Source organism: Astyanax mexicanus, chromosome 1 (genome assembly GCF_023375975.1).
Source record: "Astyanax mexicanus isolate ESR-SI-001 chromosome 1, AstMex3_surface, whole genome shotgun sequence".
Lineage (NCBI taxonomy): Eukaryota > Metazoa > Chordata > Actinopteri > Characiformes > Acestrorhamphidae > Astyanax > Astyanax mexicanus.
The window spans coordinates 37,185,370-37,212,941 of NC_064408.1; the positions used below are offsets into that span (position 1 = coordinate 37,185,370).

At 37.2% G+C, this 27,572-nt stretch overlaps 1 protein-coding gene across 1 annotated transcript; it reads left to right on the forward strand.

The window, feature by feature from the left end:
* The first annotated feature begins 1,610 nt into the window (after positions 1 to 1,610).
* steep1 (STING1 ER exit protein 1) lies at positions 1,611 to 26,618 on the forward strand. Its single transcript, XM_022685124.2, has 7 exons — positions 1,611 to 1,861; positions 7,425 to 7,542; positions 10,796 to 10,837; positions 11,805 to 11,949; positions 13,405 to 13,494; positions 14,813 to 14,905; positions 26,167 to 26,618. The coding sequence occupies exons 1-7, from the start codon at positions 1,738 to 1,740 to the stop codon at positions 26,227 to 26,229; spliced, it is 675 nt and encodes a 224-aa protein (XP_022540845.2). The 5' UTR covers positions 1,611 to 1,737; the 3' UTR covers positions 26,230 to 26,618.
* The last annotated feature ends 954 nt before the right edge of the window (positions 26,619 to 27,572 follow it).

Sequence of the window (27,572 nt, forward strand, 5' to 3'; positions counted from 1 at the left end):
ATAGTAGTTCTGCTATTGTGGTTTTTATACCAGCAGCAGCAACTTCAGGCACAGTACTCTAGGTTAGTTAAAATTCGCTAAAAGAACGGGCTTGTCCTGAAGCAACTGTATCGACGGCTCATTTTTCCTGCTTTTCCGGTTATTTTTCTTCTTCTGCTGCCGTTGTTGAGGAACGCCTGCTCAGCTTCCTGTAATTGGTCTGAAAGTTCGAACCATCCAGAAAAGCACTTTCACACTGCAGGAGAACCGGACCATGGTTCAGAAGATCCGGACCGAGACCACCTCTCTTGGTCGGACCAAAATATGGTCCTTTGGTCCGGACCGTGGTTCCGGCCCCTTTCACACCTGCTACTTTGGTTCGGACCAAACTGAAAAGTCCGAAAGTCCGGACCAAACGAGGCAGGTGTGAAAGCACCCTAAATGGTCTACCATCACGTACCTTAAACAAACTACAGACTGTGCAGAATGCAGCTGCCCGCTTCAACTCGTCTGCACCAACACATCAAATCCATACTCAAAAACCTACACTGGCTGCCTGTGCCATATCGAATCACTTATAAGGTCCTACTACTCACATACAAAGCTCTACACAACATTGCTCCGGTTTAGCTTTCTGAACTTTTAACACCATACTACCCGTCCCACTGCCTGCGCTCATTGTACCCCAGCCTGCGGAGCCTGCAGAGCTTTCTTCTCTGCTGCCCCACGATTGTGGAATCAGCTCCCTGGAAATATTCGTGCTGCAGACAGCCTAAACTCTTTTAAATCTTTACTTAAAATTAATCTTTTTAGGGAAGCGTATTGCTGTTAATATATTTTTACTTGGATACCTTATTTTATTTTATGTTCCTCATCATGTTTTTTTTTTTTAATACTTGCACGTCTTTTATCTGTTACGTGTAAGTGCTTGTATGCATGCTTGTTCTTATGCACTATACCTTCTGCCTATGGCTGTGTTGTTAAGCGCTTTGAGTTTTCAGGAAAGGTGCTATATAAATAAATTATTATTATTATTATTATTATTATTATTATTATTATTATTATTATTATTAAAACTTTATGCATATAAACTTGTTTTCTTTGCATTATTTGAGGTCTGAAAGCTCTGCATCTTTTTTTGTTATTTCAGCTGTTTTTCATTTTTTGCAAATAAATGCTCTAAATGACAATATTTTTATTTGGAATTTGGGAGAAATGTTGTCCGTAGTTTATAGAATAAAACACCAATGTTCATTTTACTTAAACATATACCTATAACTAGCAAAATTAGAGAAACTGATTCAGAAACTGAAGCAGTCTCTTATTCTTTCCCAGAGCTGTTTATATAACACACACAGAATAATTTTAGAGAAAGTAAAAAGCTGTAAATATTTATAAATGAACTACCTTTCTAGTTAGTTAATTAGTCCCCTCCTCCACTGAATCTGAAAAGAGTCTTCTTTCACTGAATATTTACTTTCCAACTCCTCCTTAGATTCTCTCTAAAGCAGCTCCTTTAAGTCTTTTTGACTGGTTTTAAATCAGTACGGGTGGGTTTAGTATTGCTGCAGCAGCGCCCCCCAGCGACCCTCCTAAAGAAGCGCAGCCGCGCGGTTGGGGAAAGTTCGTCATCACTGTGCGCCGCAGCGCTTCCTCTGCGTTGGGGAGAAGCTAAGCTAGGTTAGCTTAGCCGGTGTTGTTTGTATCAGAGAGAGACAGAGTTATTGACCCTGATAAAGGTAATAAAGCGGATTAATCATGCCGAAGGTGGTGTCCCGCAGCGTGGTGTGTTCAGACACAAGGGACAGAGAGGAGTATGATGACGGAGAGAAGCCTCTGCACGTGTATTACTGCCTGTGCGGACAGATGGTGCTGGTTCTGGGTGAGTTCAGACCTCAGTCTCTATAACAGTAATGTTTAATATTCTTTAATGAAGGGCGTTTACTGCAGCTTAGACTGTGATATATAGTTTTATAGAGTAATTGTGTAACGTTACAACCCGCTGTCTGAAAAGTAGATACTTAATAAAGAGATTAACCTAGGTTAGCTCACCTACAGTGGCTTGTATAAGTATTTATAACCCTTGAACTTTTTCACATTTTACATTTTGTTACCTTACAACCACAAACCTAAAAGTATTTTATTGAGATTTTAAAGGATAGACCAAAAACAAAGTAGCACATCTTTGTGAAGTGGAGTGAAAGTGATACATAAGTACTGATTGACTGATTAAAACACTTTTTTGCACGTCACACACTTTTCAGAATTTTCAAAAAATTCAAAGACCATGTATCTTTTTCACTCCTCAATGATGTGATACTCACTTAAAATCTCAATAAAATACATTTAGGTTTGTGGTTGTAATGTAACATAATGTGAAAACGTTCAAGGGGCATGAATACTTTTTGAAATGTGGTTGAAATATGATTGAAGTAATGTCTGTTGTTGTTTCAACACTGAAACATCGTTGAAACAACATTTAATGTTAAATGGCTGTGCAAATGTTGAAATTTTAACATTGAATCAACATAATGTCCTCAACCTTCTGCCGTTTGAATTAGCATTTCACATTTTATCACCATATAATTTCAAAAAACAGTTGGATGGAGAGATGAAAAAGTGGTTTTACTTCTATTGCAGTAACTGCTTTTTAATTTGACACCAATTCTTCTTCACCATACGTGAGGAAATGTTCATGTTCTATTTTTGTTGTGTTTTTGAGATCAGATTTTAAATCAGATTGGTAGAGGTGGGTAACTTTCTTTATACTCTGTAGCTTTACGACAGTGATGCAAGTTTATTGTTAAAACTCTGTTAACCACAATATTTTCTACTTTTAGTGAGCTATGGTTTATTAAAGGTTGAACCTACAACATTAAAACAGCTTTGCTATATCAACCTTGATTCACTTTTTAAATTCAACACCAAATCCAGCATCGATTCAACCATAACATAAACATTGATTCAACCTTGAAATGCTAGCTGGGTTAGCTAGCTAACTACAAAAACAATTTTTAAACCAAACAATTTCCCACAATCTCAACTAACGCTTGGGTTGAGTTCTCCCACCTATAGTTTTTTTCAAATAGTAACAAATAATTGTGAGTAATTCTGTCATTAAAGACAGTAACCTGTTCTCTCTTGTATCTGTTTGGGGTCCAATAAAACCATAAATATCCATTAAAACTAAACCCAGAAAAAGAGTCAGAGTCTTACTTATTTACAATGGCAGCCTGGAAAAGGGCAGATGCCACAAAATATGGCATAAAATGAAATAATCTGTGAGAGTTTACTCACCAAAATAAACACAAATTCAGTGATCAGAATGTGCTGTCCGTTAGTAAAGCAGAACACAGGTTTGGTAACTGACTTCTCTGTGACCTCCAGATGCTGTATTGATTTTCACTGAATAAAGAACTGTTGACTTAAATTAGGTGTTAGAGTAGGTGTTTGATGGGAACTGTGAATGCTGGCTGTCCTACAGGAAAGCTTTAGGAATGTTTAAAGTAACACAATGCATAAAATGAGTCATGCTTACTGTTTACTACGCAGTACCCACTGCATAATTAGTCCTGTTTAATCAGATGACATGCAGCTATATTTTAAAATGAAATTAATGACTTAATTTTCTGGAGAGCTTCAATATAGCTTCATTTTAGTTCAGCAAAATTGATCTGCTGACCAATTCTCAGAGCTGCTAATGAAGACCAGCAAGCTCACTCACACAATTACAGGAACTCACTGAAAACAGTTTTTTCCTCAGACATGTTGACCTTCTGACCATGAAGCTTAGAAGATGCTCCTCAGGGTGAATGTTTTTATCTGTGTTTACATGTCAGCAGAGGTTTTTGAAGAAGCTACTACTGTTATCTGTGCAGTGAGCTGCTGAAGGACTCTATCTCTTTGTGCTGAGTTTGATAATGGATGTGATGTCCCTGAATGCACAATCTGTGTAATTTATTTGTTTTGTCATTCAGGGTGGAACAGCTTAAATGGAAAAAGAGAGTTCTCTCTCTGTACGCTCTGTAAGATACAGAGGTCAAATGATGAGATATATATGTATGCACATTTATGCACACACTGTTGTTGTAACAGTGGTGTAAGTGAAGGCCTGATCAGTTGGTTCATGTACCGTAGTTGACATGTTGTGGAAGACATGATTGTCTTGATGATTTTAAGCATACAGCCTCAACCCAAACCCAAAAAGGCTACAGGCTACACGCTACAAAGAATCTAAGCTCTAGTTGGAAGCACTGAAACAACACATCTGATCTGTGCCGATTCAGCCTTACAACTTACAGGATTTATTAGAGCTTATGGAACTTCTTGATTCCAGATACCACCTTTAGAGATATTGTAGAGGGAGCTGGTGACGAACAGCAGCATAGTGGCTAAGAAGGTGCAAATCTTAAAGGAAACACATAGTGGTTGTGCAGCCGAGTAGGATGAGCAAGGGATTAAAAAACAATAAAGAAATAAATGTTTGTGGTTTAGAGCTTGGAGACTTGCCCTGAATGAGTACAGTTTGGTTTTTGTTGGGCAAATTAAACTTTAGTGCTTGGGTGTGATTGAAAATGAATAGGAGTAAATGGGAGGACCAAGGGATGAAAAAACAACAAATAAACGAGTGCATTTAAAAATGACAGTGAATTTGTTGTTGGGAGCCAAAGTTAATCAGAAAGTCTGTCTATTAGTTAAGCAGAAGTACAGTAGATGGGCTTGCACTTTTGCACATTATTTATTTTTAATGGAAAAAGTTTATACAAAAATTGTCTGAACCAAAAAACAGCCCAAAACGAAGTTAGACTGAACTGAGTTGGAATGATGTGAAGTTACGGACAGTAGCCATTATTCAATTCATGAAAATCATAAAAAATCTCATATTAGCTTCCCTGAGAGTCAGTTCAGCTCTTCATCTTTATCAGTAGTCTGAAGCAGCTCTCCTTAGTTGTAGAACCTGGTGTACTTCACCATTGTGTGTGCATAAATGTATTAATGGTAGTAGGCTATGCAGCTGTGACGCAGCAACACTACTAACACCCCTCTCAGTGCATATAGAACATGAACATTCTTTACGAGGGAAAAGAATATCTCCCTGGAAGAACATGGAAAAACTTTTAGAGACCGTTCACATTCACTCCTGGCCGTACTTTTTTAATTAAATATTGATCAACGTTGGTGTGTATAAAGCTGTATGGACCTTTACAAGACATGTGACTCATGGTGTGTGTGTGTGGCTGGCTAGATTTTGTAATGAACACACAGATGAGCAGTGGTGGGTGAAGGCCAGACCATAGTGAATTCAGTTGTGGTTCAGGTTAGAAATTTACACCCTGCGCTTTAGTGGAGCAGTTTTTCACCAAATAATAGCTACCTTATTTTAAGCCTATGCCGTGTTTACTCTAATGTTAGGATTTATTTTTTTAATAGCTGAACGGGTTCCCCTATCATTTTACCCTGGTAAAGTGATTAACACTATCCAAATGTCTTTATATATCTGCTACATATTCTATTGCCAACATTTTTGAATATTGTGAGGGATATTATACACTGAAATATTGTACCATATCACCCACCCCTAATGATTACATCAGGGTACTACTTTTTCTGTTTTTATCAAAAGAAAAAAATCACACTTCTCATTTCCCATTATATATAAAGTTTTATTTTGTTCCAATAGTGTATTAAAAAAAAAAAGCCATTAAATATAGTGATATAATTTAGGGCCATATTGCACACCCCTACTATTTACACTTTTTTGTTTGCAGCTTGACCTATAAATACACAAAGTTGCACAATTTGTAATAATTAAATGTTTTATAAAAAAAATTATCCGCATCAGGGGACCACCACTTCAAAATATGTACTAAAAATCTGTATGTCTGCTAGAATGTTGAAAACAGTGTAGTGATTCATAAATATTTAGAAATTGTAGTTTTGTAATTGATTTTCCTTTTAAACAGAAAACAAAAGTACACTTAAGATATTTAATTTATTTATTTAATTTTTTTTTCCAGTTTAGCCCAAAATCTTAATTTCTGTGCAGCGCAGATACAAAGGTTTCTGACAACAGTAAAAACAGCTACAGTGGAGGTCGTAATACATTACTACAGCAAGCATTTAAAATGAGGCACTAGGAACTTGCACAGATCATTCAAAACACTGTTTTTACACACAATACAAGTCATGTGAATGCTCTCATTAGTTTTGGACTGCAGTTGGTGCAACAAGAGCTGGCATATATTGCAAGGATGGCAGAATATAAAGTTAGCCTGTTCCCCTATCCCAGGGGTTCTCAACCTTTTTTACCTTACGGCCCACCTGTTTACAACTTGAAAGCCCCCCTAATATTAAAAAAAAAAATAATAATAATAATACAAACAGAGTATAATAAACTCTTGCTACCATAACTGTGATTTAGGCTTTACAAATATAGTACATGAACTTCTTACTGGAAACATCCTCTAATATTGTACTTCTTTTGTATTTTAAATATACACATAAGAGTAGCACGGTTTGACAGGGTAGCACAACTCGTCAGAACACCTGATGACACAGCTCGCCGTGTGGGCGTATCTTTTTAGCCGTGGGCCGTTTTTTAAATTTAAATGAAGCAACAGGTGTAGTTGTAGTCAATCATAAGTTTAAGATTTTTTTTATCAATCTCACTTTGATCTATAGTTCTATAAATATGTTTTTTTAGCTTCTCCTCAGGGGATGCGCTGGGCTGGTGGACGGGGAGAGGGTGCGTCTTTCTTGCGGGCGCGCCGCACTAACAAAATTTTATTTCAAGTCGCGGCCCACAAAATATCGCGAGTTTGAGACCTCTATTTTAAAGTGCTCACTACAGACTACTGTCTCCCTCTGAGGATGAGCCTGCGGACCCTAGAGGGTGCTTCGCGGCCCCCTGGTTGAGAAACCCTGCCCTATCCTATCCTATTCGACACTTTATTGTGACAATTTCAAGATGGCGATACCCAGAGAACTACCTCACAGTACTGTGTGTATAAACAGTGTTTTAAATAAACTACCTACTACATGTTTTAAATGTCAGGGCCCTCAGAAGTCTAACAATGACGTGTGGAGCTAGTTTCAGTGGTGTAAAAATAGTGGCATAGCGCTTTACCTGCAAAGAAATCACTATCACTAGCTCTGTAAGCCTGTTGGGAGCATCGGCTAAAAGCTTAATTTTTTGTAAATGGAGGTGGGCTATTTGAAGAAAGTTTGTATTCGTTCTCATGTTTCACTAAATCCTAAAACCATTTCACAACGGTTTCTCCTTTAAATTTAAGCAGATGAGTCTGCTGGTAGAACTAAGGTAAGGGTATATAGAGTTACCAGAGAAGTCAGCCACCACAACCATGCGTGTGTAAATGTGTGATGTTTCATATGACACAGTTCTAACTAAATTTTGTTCTTCTGTTTTGTTTTGTTTTTCCTGTCAGACTGCCAGCTGGAGAAATTGCCCATGAGGCCGAGGGACAAGGCGCGAGTGATTGATGCAGCAAAACATGCCCACAAATTCTGTAACGTGGAGGAGGACGAGAGCGTGTATCTGAAAAGGTGTGTATATATGTACAAATAGGAGTGTGTCTTAACCTGGTGTGCACTGTGTGATTTTGGAAATCTTGTTCTTATGTGATATCTCTCACTGCAAGTTTGAATTGTTTGTCATATACAGACAGACAAAGCTTGCGATTAATATCTGCTCACACTATGTCATATAGTAGTTGGTAGTTGAGTCTGATTGAAATGCTGCGACATGGGGGCGAACAGTGCATAAGACAGCCAGTCCTTAGAGCCCTTAGAGCTCTGTCTATATAGAAGCACTCTATTCAATTCAACCGAACATTGCACCCTGTTTAAAAACAAATCTTAAGAATGTGCAGCTTATGCCATGCTGTGCTCTGAAATTCCAGCATAAAAGAGAAGAGCATTGAATATGAGCTGTAGGGGATAGGGCTGTCCCTAACGATTATTTTTTAAACGATTATTCTAACGATTATTTTTTTCGATTAGTCGACTAATCTATTCATTGAGAAACATATTTAAATAATTATTTTACGTTTTAAAGCAAACGATAAATTACTATATTTATATATAATAACAACAACAACAACACCACAAGCCTACTAAACCAAACCCCACACTTATAATCACTTACATGTACAGCACGTTGTTTAGATCTATAACGCTAAAAATGGATAAGCTCCCATACACCACAACCGTGTGTTGCACTGTTTTCTGTGACCGCTAGATTTTGTGACCACTGGCAAGTAGTTCTCAGCAGACCGTGAGCACTGGCCGATTCGAAACGTGTTCGTTTCTAATGTTTACCCCGACTGGCCAAAACGGTTCAGTTTAGGGCTGAGGGTAAGGTGTAGGTATAGAAAGCTTCCGTTTTGCCAATGAACGCTCATAACCGTGAGCACTGGTCACAAAATTCCGACGGTGACAGAAAACGGTGTGACACCGCAGCGCCGACGGCGCTAGCTAAAATAACTTAAGGCAGCTAGCTTAGCTAAACACCTGAACTTATGAATAATGCTACTGTTTCTGGAAACTGCGAAATGCCATGCACAAATATAAACCAAAAATGTATAATTTCTGCCTGTGGCAGGTTTAAAACCTTTGGTAGACAGCCTTAAGTCTTTTTAAGGACACCCGCGGAGACCCTGATGTAAACGGTAACTTACTGTGTGACCCTGTTGACATAGTGCTCCTGGATGTTTGCGCTTCAAGTGCTCCTTTTGCACGTATGGCAGAGGACCACATTGTTGCCCTTTTGCGTGAAATGCTCCCAAACTTTAGATGCCCGCTGGCGTTTTTTTGTAGCTGGAGATTGCTCTCCGGAGTCCAAGCTCTCTAGAGCTTAGATTCTCTGCCCGAACCCGACATGACCCGAGGCCCGCCCGTAAATCCGACCCGGGCTCCAGAAAATAGTCCGAGATGTAGGCGTCTGTTTTTTAATTATATTTTTATTTAAAAAAAAATAACGAAAACTGAAAGTGAAACTAAACTAATTTATTTATAAGCGCTGTTTTCACTACCGCAGTTCTACAGAGGGGGTGTTGTGCCGATTCTGTCCGCGAAGCGGGAGTCAGATTCAGCAGAGAGTCGGATTCGGCACAAACGCGGCGGCACCTCGCGGTCCGCGGTGTCAGTTGTAAGCGCTCGCGCTAGCCGCAAAATACGGCAGAAAACACTGAGGGAGCTGCAGAATTATGAATGGGACTAGAATATGAACACGAGGAGATCAAAGAGAACCTTCACCTGTGAGTAGAACAAGCAAATCTCTCTCTCTCTCTCTCTGTCTCTCTCTCGCACGTGAACTCCTCCGCGTTTGACTTGCAGAACTGTGTTTAGCTGTTCTTAAAAATCATTTTAATTAAATAATAGTTCTATGCTTCTATGTTACCGTGTTAATTAACATAATTCTGATCATATTTCGCTCATTAAAACAGCCCGAAAACAGCCAGTTGGAATTTTTGGGACCGATCTAACCTCTAAAACCTCTAATGCTCTCCACAGGCGCCGCCATGTTTACGACGCGCCGACGCACGTTATGCAAATCGATGTATTTTTGTAATCGATGACGTCGATTATGTCGATGCGTCGCCCCAGCCCTAGTAGGGGAGCAGAAAGACATGCACAGGAAGGTTTGTCCACTTTGTAAATGTAGAGCTGTCCAAAATATTGTCATCTCACTCTGTTTATTCTATGACAGATATCAAATGTTTAATATCAGTAAGCAACATATCTATAACCAGTGCAATCTTCAAATATAAGTTCAGGAAAACTGGTTGTAGCATCAAGAAATTGGCATGTGACACATTATGGGAAAGAGGAAAATAAGTTGTCAAAATGTGATTGAGATAATTGCCTGTGAAGAGCACTGTTTTTCTAAAGCACTGCCACTATGAGAGGGAGGTTGCAGGTTCGAACCCCCGCTAATGCAGCTTTGCCATCAGCTGCCGTCCCTCGTCCACATCCTTCTAGGGTCATTCATAGGTGCCACTAGTGATGGGGACGCACAAAAAGGTGGGACAATTTTACAGCCAAATTGGGAGAAAATGGGGGGAAAAAAAGACGTTTTTACGGATATTGGAAATGTTACGCTATTGTTGTTAATTATAATTGTACGTTTATGTGTTTATGTATCCAAAGTCACCCCTAGTTGTAAGTGATTGTAGCGATCGATTGTTTTATGGGTGGGGCTACAGGTTTATGAGGGTGGCGTGAGTGAAAGTTGAGTCTTTCTTCTTACCAATCCACACATAAACCCTCATGATTTAAAATGATCTGCACTGTAGGGCTGCAACTAATGTTAGTGAAGGAGTAAATCCTGTTTAAACTCAGCTCAGCAGCTCTCTGCAGTAATTTAACTCACTGCGGGTAATATAGGTAATATAAAATCAGAATAAAAAAATGCGCGAGAGAGGAACACACATAGTGAAGGAGTGACAAAGGGAGAGAGAGAGAGAGAGAGAGAGAGTGGGAAAGAACGACGCACCCAATCACACACAATGGTATGCAGCGCTGAGTGTCTGTTAAACACAGAAAAACGCATTTTACTCCACACTACTCTACAGTCTGTCTTTGCTGAATGAAATAATGACAGATCTGTTCACTGCACAGTTTGACGTCTAGCGGTGGTGATTACAATTCACCTGTTTCTTGTTTGTTAACGAGGTGGGGTGTGTGTTGTTTTTAATAAATAAATAAAGGTGATCTAAAAGGTGTCCAAAGGTTTGACTGGTACTTTATGTTCGCAGATCTTTAAGGTTTGTAAATGAAGTTGTTGACTGTTTTGCAGGGCGGAGGGGATTGAGCGGCAGTACCGTAAGAAGTGTGGAAAGTAAGGAACTTAAATCCAGTACTTTATTTATTTTTTTTAATTTACCTAAAACTGTAACTCTTTGAACAGTGCAGACCTTAATACAACATAAACTTTACTGTATTCTTTATAAAGTATGTAGTAGCTTTAATTAATATTGTATGTGAGATAAAATTTTTCTGCATTAAATATTGCCTGCTGTTTTGAAAATTATGAACTTTACTCTCTTGTTTGAGTCGTATTGAGACAATAAGCTTCTACACAAATTTTAATACCATAATTTCGCTCTACGAGGTGCACTTAAAATTTTTTAATTTTCCAAAAAAAAAATCTACAGTGTGCCTTTATAATCTGATGCGCTTTTTTCATACATAGTCAGGTTGTAAGAAGCAGCAAAGATGCTCCACTAAAATACTGCGTTTTACAGGAGTTTCAGTTTAGTTCCAGCACTATTAGCATTAGCTGCTAACCGCTATTTAACTGTTCAGAGGTGAGTATTATCGGCTTATAGCCTGCTCCTAACCCCGGCTAGCACTGCTGGAGCTAGCAGTTAGCCACTAATGCTAATGCTCCAGCCTTAGTGCTGGAGAAATTTGGGAATCTAAGCTTACTGTAAATAAACTTTTATTACAGTTTCGTTTACGTAGCTTAGCTTTACTTATTTAATTTAGTTAGCTACCCCCATCACCACTACCACCCAGCAGTGAGACCTGCTGAATTAAATTTCCTTATAGTGTCTCTGAAAATGCGCCTTATAATCCAGGGCACCTTATGTATGAAAATAAACCAGAAAACAGATGTTCATTAATAATGCGCCTTAAAATACGAATCCGGTGCGCCTTATAGTGCAAAAAATATGATGTATCCTGTAATAGTAATAATAAAAAAAACCTACTACAGCTTTCAGTTTCTTTCTTTCTTTCTGTTTCTTTTAGTCTGTTTCTAAAGTTCTTTAGTCAGGCTTGATAAAATATCATGTGTGTTTTAGGTGTCGTCTCCTATTGTTCTACCAACACCAAATGAAGAACACTCCTGTAACATTCATAGTGGATGGGGCTGTGGTGAAGTTTGGAGAAGGTTTTGGAAATACAAGCGTTTACAGCCAGAAACAAGAAGCACCGAAGAAAGTTAGGGTAAGATACACACACAATGATATGCTATGCCTACAGTGTGTATATTACATAAATGTTAAGTTTACTTTAAGAACATGTAAAAGAACAGTAAAATAGGTTATTCACATTCTGAAAACTTTGAGTTCTTTGACGACTCCTACAGGTTACTTGGAGAAGCTGCCTGTTCATTCTCTCTACTCCACTTAATAAATTCAGATCAGTAACAGGAATCAACCCAAATTCTGCAGGTTTGAAAATAGAAGTAAAAACTAGACAACCGTAACAGAACTTGAAACATTTTAACAGATATTTCCCATTGAAAAGAACATTTAGCTTAGAACCAGGCTTAATCTCTGTTCAGTGCATCAGGTGTTTTCAATCAGGTGTCAGTGGTTAAAGCCCTGTTTTATTTTAAGAACAGGATCCAGAACTTTACAATAGGTTTGTGGAAGTGTATCATGGCATAACCAAGGAGTTTCCCGAGGAGCTCTGACAAATCAGGAAAGAAAAACTTAATAAACCATTTTGTTTCTCAAAAAAAAAAAAATAATAATAATAATAAAAAAAAAAATTTGGCCTCCGCCCGTCCACTGTGCACAAATGGAGGAAATAATAATAAAAAAAACATTACTATACTCCCCAGAAGAGGACGACCAACAAATATCTTGCCAAGAGCAAGGCATATAATAGTCCACAAGGTCACAAGAACCCATAGAAACTTCTAAGCAAGTGAAGGTCATTCACACAATGATAATGCTAATAGACCACTGTCTGTCATGTCGTCAATATGTAGTCAGCACCATGTTGTTAATGCCCATATTTGGGGTTCCATCTCGAAGGGGTTATGCTTAATGGAAAAAATTGGTAGGCTTTGCAGATACTGATTTTAGGAAAGTGGCAATTTTATGATTATTATACATTTACATTTTTTAAAGTGGCAGATTTACTTACTTTAAAAAATGCAACCTTTTTATGTAATGCTTGAATAGAAATATTCAAGATTTAGGTTTGTAATATCAGACACAAAATTGACAAAAATGATGGTGGCCTGTTAAGGGGTAAACTAATTTAATGTTAAATTTAGATTTTGGAGCATTGCTGTAAAAAAATTGATTGTGTTTGTATGCGAATGTTGAATGATCACCAACCTTCATCCTCCATTCCATCCTAAATTCTCCAACTCAACTCAGAATTATTAGACAGAGCACAAACATTCAATAGAACACAGTTCCACTGCTCCACAGCTCAATGCTGGAGGCGTTATACCCTTATACCCATTTTTGAGTTTTGTTTTTGCACCATGCTGCTATTTGAACTTCAGGTTGAAGCTAACTGCATTTCTTTGCTTTTAACTTGTACTGAGCAGTGAATCTATTTACTGAGAGCTCTAAAAAGATAGAATCTGTATTGAGTGTCCACTCATGCAGCTATAACATAATGGTTCGTGTGTCTATGAAGTGTTTTGCTGTGTTTCAGGTGATGATGACTAAACGCACAAAAGACATGGGCAAGTTCAGCTCAGTTACCGTCTCTACCATCGATGAGGAAGAAGAGGAGATTGAAGCAGTAAGTTCATTCATTCATCTCCATTTCATCACCCTAACAATATAGGGATGTTCCCAATATGATCATATGATGTGCATATGAAAAGCTGGAAGATCGGATGAGTGAATCAGATGTCTGCTGCTTGGATATATTTTAAAGTGGAGCGTGAAGGCAGCGCTACAGCAGCATACACTGTCTGCAGGCTGGGGATTTCACACAGTGGAATGGATCAATGCGCCTGCAACACGGCGAACATGATTTATCATATGAGAAACAATAAAGCCCCCAGCACAGTTCTCCCAGTACAGAGCGGCAGTGTAATCCTCAGAGTCTGAGTTTTTAATTCCAACTAACTCCAACCTTCTTTTTCTGAGGGGTGGAAAATAGCCAGGTTACAAGACTGAAGTAGAACTTCTTTTTTAATTTCTACCGAACGGCTCTGCACAGTACAGTTAGCAACACCACTGCTAACACACTTCTCCCTCTCTGTTTGTGAGTGTGTGTGTGTGCGTTTGTGTGCTTCCCTCTTTATTACTTCCTCTCTGTTAGGTCAGTACACAGAAAAAAGTAAAAGTTGTAATAATAATCTGCTTTATTAACACCTTATTTTAGCGGAATGATTTAATACCTTATTTTAACAGATTCACAAGGAACATACATCACCTCCCATTTCAAACTATAACACATTTAAAATTGTGATTTCATACACATTTGGAAAAGGCATAACTTTTGGAAAAGGCATATTAATAATTTTTGATATTTAATTTTATAGACATTTTAGTTCATTTTAAGAAAAGATGCATATTAAAAAGGAAACCATTTATATGGCTTATTTATTTTATGATAATATAAGTTTCTATCATTTTGTTTCAATAATAATTAAACATTAATTTAAAAACTCTCAAGGGACAACTTGGATTTTTTTTTCTCTGCATTGCAAAAGTGGCCGATCAAATGGCTCAAAATCAAATGGCTTGAACTTGGGAGCAAAACATTTGGTTGAGACATACCTACAAAAATTCACCTGCTTCTGAAAAGCAGCCCATTTCAGTACAATAGAATATTTTTAGTAAATAATACATAATAAAATACTGAGATACTGAGATAACACCTGTTATTTAACTTCCCACTCAGCTCCACCACAGCTGTTAATAAAATGTTTTTATCTCCTAAGAATAAATTAACATGTTTAAACCGATGCATGTTTAATGCAACTTATAAAAAAAACATGTAAACTGAAAAAACAGGCACGGCATGCATACTTCCTGTCTGTTATAAATGAGTACCGGTAATGTGATTGGCTTTCTGATGTTAATAAGTAATTGTTGTTTTCTTGCAGAGAGAAGTGGCTGACTCTTACGCTCAGAATGCCAAAGTCATCGAGAAGCAGCTGGAGAGGAAAGGCATGAGCAAGAAACGGCTGCAGGAACTGGTGAGATATCACACACACACTGTGCAAAAATACTGACATGCATAATGTCATGGAACAGGAATGAGTATTTTTGGCATGTCTCATGAAAACAAGCTAAAGAACACTACACTAATCTGTGTGATATGTGTGGCCTCCTGCATTGAATGTGGATGTGATTTCTTTCAGAATCACATGGATAATTCTAGCCAAATGCCACCAGTCACGTTCATTAATGTCCACTTGGATGATTTATTCTAGAGCTTAGATCAGGCCCAGAATATCCAGCCCAGCCCTGCCCAAGCCAGCGCACGTTCTGCCTTCATAACTCATTATAAGCCATTATAAGCCCGAGCCTGATTTAAACCCCACATTTATTTTGTAAGTAAACTGAGCTTTAAAAACATTTTTGGGCTGTATAAATTAGTGAAAACTGTTTAAAATAATGTTAACACTGCAACACTGAAGAAAATGTTTATTAAGAAAAGATCTCCAAAAGATTAAAACATGAACAATGTAAACAATGATCCACAGGCCTAAACATCAGTAAATTAGGCTACAAAAATGACTTTCCTGTAATCTTATATAATTTAATATGATTTAAGTATATAAAATACTTTCTAAACAAACGAACATTTTTATGTTGAGCTTATAGTTTAAGTTAAAAAACAGCAATATGGCTATATACTATAACATTCTAACGTGTGCAACTTATATTGCTATATTGTGACTATCACTCTGTAGCTTTATATAAAATAAAAATATTGTTAAAAAACAGATTATTTTCTTAAACCCGATTCAACCCGGCCCAAGGAAAGTAGTGGGAAATTTTGGCCTGACCCGGCCCGAGGGTTTAAATCTCCAAAATCTCACTGTTCATCAAAAAATGTTTAATTGGCTCCCGCTGTTAAGGCTCTCTTGAAATTCAATAAGTAAAACATTAATTCATGTTACCTTGCCATGAACACATTGGCCAGTGTTCAGCCTATATAATTACAGGATGTACATGCAGCAAGTTCCTGAGCGTGACCTGGAGGCGCTTGTCCACCATTAATGCTATCTTTGTGGAATACTGGATTATGATTATAAATGAATTCAGTAACATTGGTACTTTATTTACCCTGAAGGAAATTATAGGAAGAGATAATTGGACGCTATAAGTAATTATATCACTATCAGGAGGAATGTGAGCTCTAGGCCAAGTCTCTGTAATGGTCACCTTTAGGGCCTCAGAACTGAATGTGGAGCATGCTAATCTTGATTGACATATAAAATAATGATGAACATATATATTTTATGTAAAAATAATATAAATATAATTTATTGTTGTAAGTATGCAGAGAGAGACACATTTTAATACACAGTTGATTTATTTATAACATGGTGAGCATAGTAAATAGGTAGCCATAATGTTGTTATATATATTTGTTATATTTAGGGTTGTTGTTTAAATGTCATTTAAACAAAGGTACCATAACTTTCATATATGCATAATAAAGCCCACCACCTAGGTATATTTTCATAGAAGTCCCAGCCAGGTCACATATTTTAAAGCAGGAATGATGAAAGAACGTGTTAAAATAAGGCAATTACTGTTTTATAAAAGGCCGGGTTAACCCAATTACTGTATGTAAATCATGCAGACCCTGAAAGCAGGGAGTGGATATCAATGAGTGTTTTTCAAAATAGCTGACTTGGCATATTTGAAGTTTTCAAGTTTAAAGTTCAGATATGAATCAGAACACTGTGTGTGTACACACACACACACACACACACTCTCACTCTTCACACACTTCACAAACTTTAAAACAAAGGGTGTGTGAGTTAAAAACTCTTTTATGAACTTTTCAAAGCTCAGTGAGAGGACATGGATTTGAATACGCAAGTCTGAAAGTCATCTATCGGGAGTTTAGTCATCTTTGATAGGTGTGTGTAAAGGAGTGACGCAACTAATCTTACGTTAATGAAAATATATATTGAATATAATATTACCCTCTGCTCTCAATTGAATCATGGAGACTTAAATTAATTGAGTTTCTTCAGTAATGGACAGACCTTCTTGGACAGACTGCACACAGCTCCTCTCTAAAGTCCTCGGCAGCTTTTAGTTTTGAGGAAGTTCTTCAAAATCCTGCTTCTAAATGCTCATTCTGGTGTGAGTATCTACTAAGATTAGTTCTGCCACCATTAGTATTTTTGTGGATGATATATCAGGGGATCATATAGGCTATGTTCAGTTGACTGAGCACATACAGTTTTGTACAAAATGATTTAACTCTTACCGCAGTAAAGTGTTTTAGGAGGTTTAACACTTATTTTTTTTATCTTGTTCACAATTAGATTAAAATTAATCTTAAACTTAAAATACAACAATATTTTTTCATTGACCAACCCTTTAGTCACATACAACATCCTTCAGACATATAACATATTGACCCAATTTCTTGCAATGATCTTCAGGAATTTTATTCCATTCCCCATCACAAAAATCACAAAAAGGATATTAGTTGGTATATTACAAAAAATATTGTTGTAATTTAGTTTGCACTATTATACAAGTCCTCCAGTTCTTTGACATTCTTGGGCTTGCATGTTGCAACTGCGCTCTTCCAGAGATCCCACCAGAGATTATCTATAGGATTTAAGTCCGGCGATTGCGATGGGCATTCCAGAATCTTCCAGCCCTTCTTCTGCAACCAATCCATGGTCGAAAAAAAAAAATTAAACTTGCTAAACACTTTATTGCAGTGAAGGATGAATAATGTTTAACACAACTGTACAACTTTGATGAAATGGCATTAAGTTCTATATAAGGACATTTATCTGCAAAAGCTGTTTCGCTTACAAAGTGTTGAGACAGAATTCTTCAATTACTTCTTTTCAAGAAGTGAAACATTTTGAAACATGCCTTCATGCAAAGAACTTTTATAAGTTGAGAAAACATATTATAGATGCCAGTGTAGCTGGAAAACATAGTGTACAATATGGGTGGGCGATATGGCTCTAAAATAATATCACAATATTTCATGGTATTTTCACGACAATGATACTTTTGGCAATATGACAAAACGCTGAATTAGAAAAAATATTTTGAATTTTATTGTTGCATGCAATATGATATGGCTAATTGAGATATAAAAAAAATAATAATTTTATTAGATTTGTAACAGAAGTCAATATTCCAGAATGTCATGATACTAATAATGCACTCCATATATCTCCATAAATCCAGGATTAAAGTAAAATAAATGTAGTGTGTGTATGTATATATATATATATATATATATATATATATATATATATATATATATATATATATATATATATATAATGGGTATTTAGAACAGTGTGGATTTTTCTTATTCTAAAAACTGCAAAAAAGTAGAACCCTGATGTGATAATTAGGTAATTAGGGGTGGGTGATATGGCACGATATTTCAGGGTATAATATCGTTTACGATATTCTAAATTTTTGGCGATATTCTCACGGACGATACGTTATGGCACACCACTAGTGTACAAATGGAAAAAAACTATCCGGGCTGTTAATCAAAGGCAGCATGGATGCCACATTAACCTTTTCTGGCAAACTTGATAGCGCACATCGTTTAAGGCTTCTGTAGTGTTCTGTAAATTGTCCCTCAACTTAATATACTTTAATTTTTGGAATCAACCCCATGTAAAATGCTTAACATTCGAGCACCAGTTCAGAAAGCCCATGCAGAACTTTACTGTATAGCTGCAATGACCCAAAGCACACAAAGTAAACAAGCAGAAGATTTTATAATGTAAGAAGGTTTTGGAATAGCAAAGTCAGTCCTGAGCTCAACTGTGAGGAAAGCTTCACTCACACTCAGAGTCAGAAGTGAAGAGCGTTGTGCGAGTGTGCGAATATAACAGGCTGAACTGCCTGGTCTGTAATTACACACACTATTCTGAGCTCAGCACACACATACAAAGCATGCAGTGCTGCTTTTGAATTGTTTGACATTATTACCCATAATTACAGTGTTTTCACTGGAATGCAGAAGAGAGAGTGGCTGAAATGTGCATGTGTTTGTGTGTGTGCTTCTGTCAGAATTGTAACAGTAAACACATTTCCCTTGGTGTGTATGGAGCCTCTACAACCACTGCAATTACAATAATCACCTTCTAAATCAATAGCAGCCAACCTAAATCAATTAGAGCATCCGACACTAAACACCCTCCGTAATGCGGTGTTTCCGAGTGTCTGATGGAAAGCACCCTCATGTTGACCGAGATGTTCAGGTCTCTACTGTTATACAGTGACCAGTTTAATAGAAAATCCATTTGTGTTGGATAGATACTGTGAAAAAGACTTTGAAGGACCTACTTCATAGACAACCAAATATTCCATTCCATATTCCATATTGTACACAAGCGTGTGATGTAGTTTGTAATGTTTGGAACCTGCTCAAATTTGCACTAAAAATAATACTTTGTTAAGAAGGGCCGTATCATTTGAAAATTTCTTTTTTTTTCGATACCTTCCCCTCTTCAGAAGACTATTTTAAGACTATCGTTATTGCTTATTCATTAAGAAGCAAACATGAAACTCACAAAAGAAAAAGCAAAAAAAAAGAAAGAAGAAAAAACTAATAAAAAGGAAAATAAAAGTAAGGGCAAAATACAAGAAAGTCCAACAGAAATGGGTAAGGATGGAAAAGAAGTTTAAATGTTTTCAGAGGGTGAAATGGAAAAAAAAGTAATTAAAAAATAATCGATTAAGGAAAAATAGAATAAATTCCTAAATAATACCAGGTGTTGCTTTGATGTGTATTTTTGTAGGTGTTGGTAAGTTTAATTGTAAGTGTATGGGTGCGTCATACCTTATGATAAAGTGATAATTATTCTAACACAACGTATTATAACAGCCTACATGAGTAATCTCATTCTCATACTCTTCTCACCATGAGAAGATAACAACTTTTTGAGCTTGTTAGAACGAACACAATAAGCATGTCTGTGGCGCTTTATTAAGAAAGGAGAATTAAACTATATCTATCTTTCACTGATGTCCTGGTTAAAATAACATAATAAGCTGAGCATTTCAGCTGGAGTTGAACAGTTTAATCCTGTTGGAATATAAACTCTTGTGAGTGAGTTTAACTGAATTATTGGTGTATTTATGAGAATGGGCTGTGGCTTCAGCCATTGATTAGAACATTTTAGCGGAAATCACTCAACACTGCTATTTATGCTTCCTCATTAACAAACATGGAAGCGTGAAAAAGGTCACAGCAATCTTCTGTGATTAATATTGATTAAAATCATGATTACAGCAATAATAGTGTAGAGTGGACTAGAGACTTTTAATTTATTATAAAATATCTATAATTGCAATTGGGTAGTTTTGATGCTTTTTAAATTGGATTTTTTTTTATAAGCTGAGAAAAGTTTAACAGACAGCTTTAGGAGAGTAAGCATGCCCAGTTAACAGGAGCAAGAGCTGTCTGTGTGATTCAGGGTTCCTGCAGGTCCTTAAAAAGTCTTAAAATGTCTTAAATTAAAGTCTGGGTAATTAAGGTCTTAAATTGTCTTAAATATACTGTAAATTTGCTGTGGGCATTACATTTTCAGACTGTGCATTTAATGCCAATGTGAAAGCACATGCTAACCGCACGTTAGCTAACTAGCGGTGAGTTAGCTAACGTTACTGTGGAGAGAACTAAGGTTGATGGAGAGCTAGTTAACGTTAGCAGTGAGCTAGCTAACATACTAACCTTAGCAGTGAGTTATCTAACTACATTAATGGGGAGAGCTAGCTAACATAGTAACATTACCGGCAAGCTAGTGTTGTAGAAAAGAAAATGAAAGGTGGGCTACCCCCACCTCTCGTCCGGGGTACAACTCCCCTGCGTGTTCGTTTGATAGAGAGAGTCAGACAGGTGGAGTGAAGTTGAAAGCAAACCAAGTATTTATTACAAAGTACTGAATATTCAGGAGAACCCACACATGAAAGACCGTCTAACAGCCGTCCCAGCATAAGTTCTGACCCCCCTCTGATCTGACTCCATGTTTTATACCCAAAATGACGTAAGCCTGTTGATGAGGCGTTGTTAAAATCATCTCATGTTAGCATGCACGTGTTAATACTGAAGTTTCACGTGTCTGACAGGACCACTAGTGTTTGACCTTGACTGTGTTCTTCCATCCTGGCACTATCTGTGTGTGTGCGTCACCCCCCGCTTTGAAGCAGAGGTTTTTTAGGGAGGCACTCACTCACCAAAAGGCTGCTTTGATCTAATAGCCTTTTTGTAGCAAATTAGCCCCGTACCAGTCGAATTGATGACCGTTAGTTAGGGTCATGCAGTAAAACAAAATACTTCAAGCCTGAGCTACATCTCATATGTTATATGTTAATGTGGGTTAATTTGTCATATAATAGAGTCTGTGTTAGTCACATGCCTGATCAAACAATGTTTTACTATATGTGTAAAGGATATATTGTGATTATTGGTTAATCTTTTATATCAATGCGTGTAAAATACACTGTGAGTAATAAAAATGATCAGATACAATGTGAGTATTGGTTATGCATATTGAATACAAGGTTTCACACAATGATTATGTCATTACAGATACTAAGATAAGTAATCATTATTGAAAGATATTTGTCAATACACTCAAGGTAAAATAAACAGTTACTCTTTACTAGCTAACATGCTAACATAATAACATTAGTGGTGAAAAAGCTACGTTACTGGGGAGAGAAAGGTTAATGGAGAGCTAGTTAATGTTAGCGTTGAGCTAACATAAATAGTAAAATTAGCAGCGAGTTAGGTATGTTAAGATTTGATTTCCAATACAACAAAATATTTTCTACCAAAGAAATTATAACTACATTTTTGGGTCTTAAAAAAATTTAAAGAAATATTTATTGCGGCCTTAAAAGCATTAAATTTGACTTGATGTGAGAGAGAGACAGAGGGAGACACTTACCCATTTCTCTTTGGAACCTCTTTACCTTGTTTTAAAGTTTAACACTTCCTCTTGCTGCTGGTAAACTAACAAACTTTAGGGCATTAGATAGGGGGCAGGTGGCGAAGCAATCAATTATTGTTGTCCATTCCTTAATTCCTCTGTGATGGGGACCTGAAATAATTAATTAATCTGTTCCACCTTAAATGCTGGTGCCTCTGACATCTGTTACACTATTTAAGAAGGAATAAGAAAATTACCTAGCTAGTAGATTGTGTCTAACTAGCTAGCTAAATTTCCCATTCCACCTTAAATAGTGCAACAGACGGCAGAGGCTTCAGCATTTAAGGTGAAAAAGAGAATAATAGAGTAATAAAAAGAGTACAAATTAATAAGAGAGACACTGGTTTGAGACAATCTATTAGCTTTTTATTATGCTTGTTATAAAGAAAAGGGTCATAAAACATTGAAACTACACATTAAACTATGGTAACATATTTGGTAATTGTAATTTTTAACAAGGAAAATAAACATTTTTTTGTATTTCTTTGGTCGTTTGTGGAGACATCATGCCAGTGATTCTCATACTCCTCTGTTTTGAGTGTGACTCTGAAAAATCTCAGTTTGAAGGGTCATGTAGCCCTAACACTCCCCCTCCCCCTCCAGCCTAACAAGAATCAAGACACCCTACCCTTAGCTGTGCACACGCAAAACAAGAGGTAGGGCCTAGGGGTGAAAAGGGATTGGGCCTCGGTTATGAGATTTATTCTATAACTAATCCATAATTTCAGCATAGTCAAAAAGTAATCTTGCTACCTTCTGAACTGAACAATAGTGGTGCTGTGTTTACATCACTCAATAAAACCGCTAATACAGTTGTGCTCAAAATAATAGCAGTGTCTTTTAAAAAATGAGTAAATGTCAAAATTCTTCAAACAAATTGTACTTTAATGAACATAAATGCATTGGGGACATAGCACATTCTATTCCAAAGCAGGACAATTGGGAAAAGTAATTAAAACTCAAATAATAATAATGATATTTCACAGAAAGTCAGAAATGTAATGTTCAAAAAAATAGCAGCGTTGACATATTTTCTTGGAAACTCAAAAATGTATTGCACAAACTAATAAATTCTTGATAAGTCAACTTGGCTGAGTTTCCTAAACTAATATTTTGTTGCAAAACCACGGTTTCTGATAACTGCTTCACATCTGTGGTGCATGGAGTCAACCAATTTCTGGCAACGGTCAACAGGTATTGCAGCCCAGGCCAATTGTACTATATTCCACAATTCCCCTGCATTTCTTGGTTTTGCCTCATGCACTGCATTTTTTATGTCAGCCCACAAGTTTTCTATGGGATTAAGGTCCGGGGATTGTGCTGGCCACTCCATCAGTTGAATCATGTTCATCTGGAACCATGCTTTTGCTCGCTTGCTGGTATGTTTTGGGTCATTATCTTGTTGAAAGGTCCACCTCAAAGGCATTTCCTCTTCAGCATATGGCAGCATGACTTCTTCCAATATCCTGATGTACTCAAATTGATCCATGATCCCTGGTATGCGATAAATAGGACCAACACCGTAGTAGGAGAAACATCCCCATATCATGATGCTTCCACCACCATGCTTAACCGTCTTCACTGAGTACTGTGGCTTGTATTCTGTGTTTGCAGGACGTCTGACGTACTGTCTGTGACCCTTGGACCCAAAAAGAAGAACCTTGCTTTCATCAGTCCACAAAATGTTACGCCATTTCTTCTCAGGCCACTCAATGTGTTCTTTAGCAAATTCCAACCGCTTCTGCACATGTCTTTTATTTAACAGTGGGACTTTGCGGGGGCTTCTTGCTGGTAGGTTGATTTCACCAAGACGTCTTCTGATTGTACCAGTACTCACAGTCAACTGCAGGTCTTCCTTGATCCTCTTGGAGCTGATCATTGGCTGAGCCTTTACCAGTTTGGCTATTCTCCTATCCATTCGAGGAGTTGTTTTTCTTTTTCTTCCGCGTTTTTCTGTTTTTTCTTCCCATTTCAAAGCATTGGAGATCATTTTAGCTGAACAGCCAATCACTTTCTGTACTTCTTTATAGGTTTTCCCCTCTTTTATTAGTTTCTTGATTAAAAAACGCTCGTCTTTAGAACAGTGTCTTGAACGACCCATTTTTCTTGTTTTTTCAGTACAAATGCACAGCCAGCATGTTAGTTGCGTTGCTCCTTAAATAAGGATCACCTGTTAACACCCTTTTTTCCCAGAATGCCCTCCCTAATTGACGGCCTCCCTAATTGAACTCACCACTGCTATTTATTTGAACACACCCCTTTCAGTTAATCATTCAATTTCACAGAATCTGCAGTATGCATGGGTGGCCTGTTGGGTTTGTTAGTTTTCTATGCCCTTATTATACCCTCCAAAAAATTACTTGTGGTGTAGAGGTTGAAATTTTAACAAAAACAGTGATTTATCTCGCTGCTCTTGAGGCACTGCTATTATTTTGAGCACTACTGTACATCACCAGGCTCTGTAAAATGTCATTTAATTACCACATTTACATATAGCCATCCATTAAGCCTAGAGCAGCTCACTCACCCCGCCCACTCACAGTCATAATCAGTGCTTTGACTCACACCTCTTTTGAGGTGCAGTACAGGGTATTCCATCAGCAGAGTCTTCTGACACAGGAAGACACCCAGTTCTGTCTGTTTTAAAGTTTAGTCACCAAGCCTTCTGTTTTATTACGCTAACATGCTAGCAGCTAATGAACATACAGAGAGCAGTGAACTGTCCATACCACAGGAAGGTCAAGACGTGTGTTTTTCCTTTTGATTTAGATTCAGAGACTTAAATATAACACTGCTTTTCCATCAGTGTACCAGATCAGTCAGCATTTCTTGATTTTCTGGACACATCATTTGTAGTGGTTTATTTAGAGACTTTGTATTAGTGAAATCTGAGTCAATATTGAACTCTTGCCGGATAATATATTGTGTGTTTTATGTTTTTAACCCTGTTTTATGTGTGCTAGGGTTGCAGCGGTAACCTTTTTCACGGTATACCATGGTATTAAAATGCACGGTTATCATACCGTGTGTGTTTGCTTATTACCGGTAAAAGGCAAGCCAGCGGAGAAACTCACCCGCGCATGCGCAACTCTGCTCCGCTTCAGCTACTCAGCACACAGCGGTGAGAACAGCAGAAAGTGCATCAGACTAAACAAATCTCCGTCCGCCTAAAAAAAGGCTAAACTAAGATCAGCAGTGTGGGACTATTTCAGATACCCGCCGAACGCACCCGAGGATGGTTATCCGATTTGTAATCAATGTGGCCGTAAAGTCACAGCTAAAGGTGGACCTACGTCAAACCTGTTCTCCCATCTCCGAGAACACCACCCCGCTGTGCAGCGCAAAGTATGTGTTTAGTTTATAATTTTAATCCGAACCTAAATAAAACCTCTTTTACCCATGCGGTGAGCGCCCGCAAAAGCGCTGAGTTATCCGAAATTTGGGCACGCAGGTACAGGCGTGAAGTGCGTGCTACGATGGATTCACGTGTCCGTGTAAAGGTCCTGGCCGGACTGGATGTGAAAGACGCCATTCATTTACATGCGTTCATTTTTCAATTCTGACGTGCCTGTTTTTCATATGTTAAAACTAGACTCGCTGTAAAAGCCTTAAAATAGAAATCTCTATTGTGAGGATCATGTCAGAAATAAATCCCCTGTTTCTGCAGCATCTGGTTATATACCAACTTGGCAGTAAAATGGACGTTTACAACAGTTGTTGATCAGACACTGATCCAGGCTCAGTTTATCAGATATTAAATAATTTAAACTTAAATAATTGTACTGAATATTTTAAATACAGGATCTTTACTTTTTAGAGGACATGTAATGTGTGACACGTGTGTGTGTGTGTGTGTATGTATATATATATATATATATATATATATATATATATATATATATATATATATTTTTTATATATATATATATATATATATATATATATATATATATATATATATATATATATATATATATATATATATATATATACACCCTTAATGCCCTTAAGAGTAGTGGAAAAAACTGGTTTCCTTCACCTAATGGTGTACAGCTTATTTTTTTTAAGGAGACATTATCTATATAATTGTTCCAGGTTTCTACAATAAATAGTTAATTGAACAAAAAACCTTTGTTGTAATTTCTTTAAGGGTCAGTTTAATAATATATGTAACAAACTGTGATACCGTGATACCGCGGTATTTTCTGAGACTGTTATCATACCTAGTGTGTGCACATTTAAGTGTTTCTTAATGCTTGCTTCTTTTTATTCTTTTTCAGGCTGAACTAGAAGCTAAGAAGGCCAAGATGAAGGGAACACTGATTGATAACCAGTTCAAATAGTGTGAGTGAGTGTGCGAGCGGGTGAGTGAGTGAGTGAGTGCGTGTGAAAGAATGTGAGTTTAAAAAAGCTATTTGTACTCCAGCCCATATTTCCTTTATTTGTAAATATATGGTGCCTACTGTTTCTTTTTTAATAAAATATTCACAGATTAAATGTTACCTTTTTTCTTATTTCTGGGTAATTTGTCACACACCTCAGTTTATATCAAAATACAAGATGAAGGGAACATTGATTGATAACCAGTTTAGATAGAGTGAGTGTGCCGGTGCAAGTTAGAGTGAAAGAATGTGAGAAAGCTATTTGTACTCAAGCCCATATTTCCTTTTTTTTTGTATATATATGGTGCATACTGTTTCTTATTAATAAAATGTTCACCGAATAAATTGTACCTCTTTTCTCCCTTTTTGGGTAATTTATCACACACACCTCAGTTTATATCACAATGCCTACATTTAGATTGTTTTCTCTCTAATGTAAATCAATGCAGTTGTGTATGAATCGTTGTGTGGAATCCCTTCTAACTCATTGTAAATCTGTAAGAGTGTTTGTGTTTGTTTATTCTGTTACTTCTGCTTCTTGACATTTCAGCCCGTATGACCTTCCTGTGAATTATCAGCAATGGGTGAATATTTTCTTTATCTCACAAGAATGGGTGTGTATTGACCTGACACTTGTCATTGGACATAGGGGATTAAGTGCATGTGTCAGTGTGTGCATGTGTGTACACAAGTGGACTGTGAAAGTGTTTGTGAAAGCCATTATTGGAAGAAAGTTCGATCTCAGTTCATGACCTTCTGCAGTTGCTGATGGTGTGTGTGTGCATGCACATCCATCCTTTAACACACACTGCCCTTCAAATATTTGTAAAGAACATCAAGTAAAGAACTGGCATATAAGTGGAAATATACTGTGTTTATCCTGTATAATTCTTCAATTAAATGTACACAAATCAAACAAAATATTAACATTTTAGCTCCCCTGATCATATAGGATCCGGCCAGCATCCTGTGACCTCTGATGAACCAGAGAATGACCAACACAAACTGTGCAGCAACAGATTACAGAGCTTCTGTTTCTGACTTTAAATCTACAAGGTGGAGAAGCTAGGTCTGTCTTAAAGAGTGGAGGACAGTGAGTGAACACAGTGTTTAAAAACTCCAGCAGCACTGCTCTCCAAACCATCACTGATCATCAGTAAATTTTACATTTTATTTGGAAATCAAGTAAGCAGAGTCTGGAGGAAGAGTGGAGAGACGCAGTTCAAGCTGCTTGAGGCCTAGTGTGAAGTTTCTACAATCAGTGATGGTTTTCGAGAGTCATGTATCTGCTATTATCAACAATA